This window comes from Platalea leucorodia (genome assembly GCF_965183815.1).
Source record: "Platalea leucorodia genome assembly, chromosome: 1".
NCBI classification, from domain to species: domain Eukaryota; kingdom Metazoa; phylum Chordata; class Aves; order Pelecaniformes; family Threskiornithidae; genus Platalea; species Platalea leucorodia.
Genome location: NC_138823.1, coordinates 53,962,719 through 53,968,718, shown reverse-complemented (window position 1 = coordinate 53,968,718; position 6,000 = coordinate 53,962,719). Strand labels below are relative to the sequence as shown.

The window sequence follows — 6,000 nt, the reverse complement described above, 5'->3', positions numbered from 1 at the left end:
TTTGTGACATTACCGTTTCCTACTCAAATCCTTCTGTCATAGCTACATTTTTGGTAACAAGGATCAATTTAAGGATGAATTTTTGATCTGCTTAAGCAGCGAGGTTCTTTTTTGAGGGTTGTGCTAATACAGACGTTGAAAAGTGGTTAGCTAATACTATATTATATCTCATTTGCACCCGTTAAGTATCCCTCCTCACCACTCTCCCAATCCATAGAAGAGCCTCCTAGTAAACCTGTTACACTGTTCACACTCACAAGTTACTACTTTGTTTTTTCCATTGGCACTGTCTGAAGGAGCTATGAATTCCCATGGACATAGCCTTAGATACTGGCTGCTTGTTAACTGTCTGAAGTCTCTACAAATGGCTGTGGTTAGATCTCAGTATATCACTGCTCAAACCCTGCCTTTTAAACTGATATTACTTTGACACCTCATCCATCAAAAAAAAGCAGTCCAGAAAGTTCTCTTCCCCAAGACAACCAGGGATGCTTTTTAAATGAAAATCTCATTTCATGCCACAATCTGTTGACTTAATTATTACAATCAATTATATTGGCAGTGCTTTGTATTGAAGCAGTTTTATTGAAAAGATTGATTTTTTTCATAAATAAAAAAGGATATATTTTAAATTTTTTTCACACATGAACATAAAAACTCTGAAAGCTTTTAGAAATGAAAATTAACTATATAAAAATTAGGCTATCAATGTTAAATACTTAAATTTTTGTTACTACTAACTGAAATACATTTATATCTATCAGTATAAAAATCTTCATAACAATGGGTAATACAACATGAGTATTTCCTTTAACTGAACGTATTCACATTTTCAATACATAGCTATTTCCAGCAAGTCTCATCAGTCTATGCCTTTCTCTTTCGTGGAGTTCCGTTAAGTTCTGAAGGGGATATTTGCAGTGGTTGCTGTTGCTGCTTTTTTGTGGGAGAGGAGATCCATTCTTCTGAGCTAAACAAAAACATAGTACAGTAGCTTATAAAACAAGCCCTTTTTTCTCTATACATATTATATATATGTTTGGTTTTATTTTTATATATATATTTGATAGAATTGATGCAAAAGCGCAGAGCTCCCACTAGCATAAACATGATAAACCCCATATTTGTGCATAGCTTCTTATTCTTGTAATTATTTTGTTAGAATTAGGAATAGCATCAGGCTAATATTAGATAGTTTAAATACATAACCACTTAAGTTCTCTACATGTGGATAAAAAATTTAAAATAATAACAAATATAAATAATAGAGACATAGTAATATAGTTAAAACCCATTCTGAAATTTACAGAACACAGCTGAATAAGATTTAAATAATCTCAAAAATATGACCATAATTCAGCGAAGACAGTGATGCAGTCATGAGGAGAGACAGGAGAAATGGAAAGTCAGTTCCATGTCATTTTAAAGATACAGACTTACAGATTTTCCTGATTTTTTTTTTTTTGTGTGTGTGTACAAATGTTCATTAGCCACAGAGGCAATGTAGAAGCAGATACACAGGTAAAGAGGTAACAATGTTAAACACTTTACCACCAGCTCACCTTAGACAGTTACTTAGAAAACGTTACGTAAGAATGATTCTTTCTCTGTTCATCCGCCCAGTATTTGACATCAAACCGTAAAAGAGTTTACAGACCAAGCCATCTCAAATATATCTGGGGTGTAACAGAGTTGAATATACCAGAAAATACGGGGAACATGAATGCACAAAGATGCCAATCAATCAGTTCATAAAGAGAAGCAGAATTAGAATTAGCAAGCAAATTTTTATATCAAGCTTAAATAACAGCAGAGACTTTAAAGGAAATTAAAAGTACCTTGAAAATCAGCCTTATGCAAACTCTGCTCATTGTTGGTTATTGTATACAAACACAAATTAAAAAAAAGAATCTCCCATGCCATAAAACCAAACTAGTTTTTGCTTTGAATTCAGGATATGGGAAAGTAATGATTAGATTCAGACTAGACTTACCTATACAATTTTTTTACTGTTTCTCTTCGCATTCTTTTGGGAGGGATGGGGGTGTCAGACATATCTAACATTATAGGCTGAAGTAATGATTCAGTGACTTTATCTGATGGAGTCATACCTATGAAAAAGTTGCAAGTAAGAACAAATTTAAAAAAATATTCATCCTATTGGTTATAAATGGGTCCTGTAACAGTAGTTTTAAACCTTTGAAGTAAGGCTTTAGACATGCCATAAATTTTATAGTTACCTTATGTCTGAAACATTCAAAGATGACAGGTAAAAACATTTACTTTATTTATAGTTGTCACAGAGTATATGTTGGTTTTTAAAATATATTTTGAAATATCATAAATGATTTGCTATTGACATAAAAAACATTTCTAACTAAGAAATACTATCCTTGCAGAATTAGGGGTGTTCCTTTTTGTAGTACAATGTTTTGATTGTGTTTCCTTAGTAAAAGCAATTCAGCTCTTTACTACACAGTCATTTCAAAAAGAATGTCAATGTTCTCTACCACTGGGCCAGCCAGACTAACAGTTATATAATCTCATATTAGTGAGATCATAGTTTCACATTCACAAGACACTAACTGACCACATTTTTATTGCCTGAACACATTACAGGGCAGTGCTGGTCTAGGCAATATCCACAGCATCATACTACGTATAGTTTTTCTATTCTTTCCCTAAAATGAGACATCTCTAAGCTCTTAATTAATTTTAGCAATCTTCCTTCATAGCTTGAACTTGTTAGTTTGTAAGAGTAGAATACATCTGGATGCACTTAACAGTTCTTCTCCTTTAGGACACCAAAAGTATAATACAATAACCTACCCAATTTTTGTTCTATTAGCTTGAGACTTTTCTCTTGTTCGGCAAGTTCCTGTTTTTTCTTTTGCACTTCTGGAGTGTTAAGTGACTGCAAATGTAAATCAAGGTCCTTGTTCACACTATCAAGTTTCATCACTGCTGCACGGTATTGCTGAAGAAGATCTAATTGAAGAATAAAATAATAAAACACAGAACAGTAAGTAAGTGGTCACATTGAGTTAGACGGCTACCAAATAAAATCCAGACAATGTATAAGATTCACAAGAAAACATATCTTTCAAAAAGCACTACTTAAAAAAACCCCACTCAAACTTATAGTCGACCAATGGCTGTCCTTAAAATTACTGTAAAGACAGACTGATTTCTCTTTTCTTTTTGAGCCTGTATCTTAGATCACAGTAAAGTACCAGCGAACTCTGAAAATGACGTGGCAAACAGGTATTTCTTTACACATCTTGTTGCTTATGTGCTCCAAACTGAATTCTCTACCTTTGATGCCATTAAGTGTGCTTGTAGTATGTTTTGCTTTTAGGGCTACAAAGCTGAAGCTTGTATTACTGGCTTGAATTCTAGTCCACCTTGTGGAACAAGAGAACATTTACTGAGTTTCACTTTGTATTGCCTATAGAAATTTAAACAAGGAGACAGCAGTAGATTCGGGTAAACAAGGGCATATTTTGCTGACAAACTTTGTTCCTCTTTTAACATATGAGATGAATAATTTTTCTTTGTGCAGGGATTGAATAAATATGTCAAGTAATAAAGAAAGGGTTCAAGCATGTTAGCTCATTCATTTTACTTGGCGGTGAATATGAGGTAGCTTGCACAAAGCTTAACTGAACACTATAAACTATCTCACATTTGCCACAGGGTGAAAGTGTTCACATAGGTAGTTACTGCAGACTGACAAAAGGCACTGTAAATTCTTATTAGTTTCTTTTAGAAGTACCTTGTCAGTGTAATCATAGTTTACGTAACTATTTTCCTTTTATGCTACAAACATAGAAGAAGAGCAAGTCACAACTAATGTTAAGGATGAAATTCAGTTCAAAACAAGTCTTGTGTAATGAGGTGCTGTCCTTTATATGGAATTTCGCTATTATTTTCCTCTAAATGTCCAGTAACAATCCAAGTGAAATTAAAACCATGCCCTTTTCTTCTACCATAATTATTCCTGTACTAAATTTTAGACAATTCCAATTTAATTCACATTGAGTAATAATTGAGTTCAACAATTGAAAATGTGTTGACAGATGAGTATGAAGTGTGCTAAAACCAGCATATTTCAGTCTGTAACTGAAACACTATGTTTTTTCTGACATGTAATATATTTTTACTGAGATGCCTAGGGAAGATCTTTTTAGTCTTTTTTCTCCCTCAACTGGTCAATGTTAAGTAGTTTCCTCGTATATAAGGCTACTTCAATAGGTACATGTGTTCTCTTTCTCTCTCCCGTTCTCCCCCCATTCCTGTCCATTGCACATTTCTAGGAATACTGTCATGGAAAAACTTCATGTCCTTTCGTTTGAAAATTAAGTATTTAAGAACAACCTTATCTGTGAATAAGACTTTTCAATGTTTTACAAATCAGTCAGGTCAGCTGTTACATGTCAGAAGCTGCCATCTTTTAACTTCCTTTATAACTTTTATTCTGAAAGGAAGAATCCAAGCACATAATGAAATTTAAGTGATCCCACAGGAAATATAAGCTATCTTCTCATTAGGGAAATAACATAGATGTTATTGTGCAGGACTCTGATGAGAACAGGAATTTTTCTACCACTGCTTCATAGAGCTCACTTGCACAGTAACAAATTCTAAATCGATGTATGATGTTTCCAGAGGAGAAAGACCTGAAACTTCTGTTTTTCAAGGATGCTGGAATTCAATCCGCTCAAGCTTCTCATGCCTGCTGTTTGAATGATTACCACTGCTTATACTCTTTCTTTAATAAGAGTAAGAAAAAGGGGGAATATCTCATGATTATTATTTTTTCTTTCAGGAAATTTAATAACTATAAGCTTTTAAGAAAAGGGGAATTCATAAATAGGACATTGTACAGGTCACATTTCTTAAAATAACTTTATGCTAAATTGAAGTTTTCCTTTTTATTTTACATAAGAGAACAATAAACATAGGCAAGCAATATAATTCTGGAAGTTCTGTGTTTTCATGACTTCATTAACCCACCTATCTGTCCAGAGAAAGTAGAGTAAAGTTTTGGCATGGGTGCTCCAAATACCATTCCTCTGAGTTTGTCCATGGGAGGAGCTTTATTCTGAAGGCCTCCAAATTTTCCATTGCTGCGAATCCTGTCTCCTTCCCTAGTCAGCAAAGTAGGGCAATGTGTAATTTTTACAACCTACACAGGTATAAAAAGTGATAGGAAATTAGTAATTCCATGGAAAAATCTAAGTTTTCAGCAATGCTGTTGTGAAGCTTTGTATCTTTCAACTACGATACAGCTTGTTCTCGAATGAGAACGTATTTTATGAAATTACATTTCATGATTTTTGCTTTCATGTAATAGAATGCATATATTAAAGTTAAACAGTACTGCCAATAATTATGAAGACTAGATTTTTCGTGGTTTTCCGTGTCCTCAAATTTTAACAGAACTCTGGAGGCAGAATTTAGATCTATACTGGGAAAAAGCAAATTATCAACATATACTATGAAGTAATGGCAATAAACATTAGTGCTGATAAAAAATGTGAGCACTTATTCAATTATTTGATGAAGATGGCTTTTTTCTTTTTTTTTTAAATGCACAAGATCTAAAGCATCTAAATTCCAAGGGATTTATTTCTTGTAACACATTCAATAAAACTTCCATATAATTGATGAAATTTACCTGTGGTGGGTGACCGAAACAAATGGGGTGACAGACTAACCAAGTGAAATGACCCACACCTCATTTTGAGAAATGACAACATATACAAACACCTTTTCCTGAACAGACACAGATGATCAGTCTCCTGACACTGATTAACAACCGAGATCTGACTCTTCTGTCTCTTGTGTTTGATTTTGCAGTAAAAAAATATATACTTTTTGATGAAAGAAGCACACACAGTCTTCACAGTTGAAAAATAGTAGCTATTTGTTCACTTGATGGACACTGAGATGGTTATAACACATGATGAAAATTAAAATATTAATGTCAATCATCTG

At 33.5% G+C, this 6,000-nt stretch overlaps 1 protein-coding gene across 3 annotated transcripts in view; it reads right to left on the bottom strand.

Moving 5' to 3' along the window:
- Window positions 1-639: 639 nt before the first annotated feature.
- Window positions 640-6,000, bottom strand: part of SMCHD1 (structural maintenance of chromosomes flexible hinge domain containing 1) — a 93,064-nt gene continuing 87,703 nt past the window's right edge. For 2 of the 3 annotated variants that reach the window (XM_082322684.1, XM_082322683.1), the window contains exons 43-46: window positions 5,017-5,188; window positions 2,830-2,988; window positions 1,994-2,111; window positions 640-970 (exon numbers count right to left, since the gene is read on the bottom strand). In XM_082322684.1, the coding sequence (XP_082178810.1) occupies window positions 868-970; window positions 1,994-2,111; window positions 2,830-2,988; window positions 5,017-5,188 (552 nt within the window). In that variant the 3' untranslated portion in view covers window positions 640-867. The remainder of the gene's footprint in view (window positions 971-1,993; window positions 2,112-2,829; window positions 2,989-5,016; window positions 5,189-6,000) is intronic. The other variant, XM_082322682.1, reaches the window with a different exon arrangement.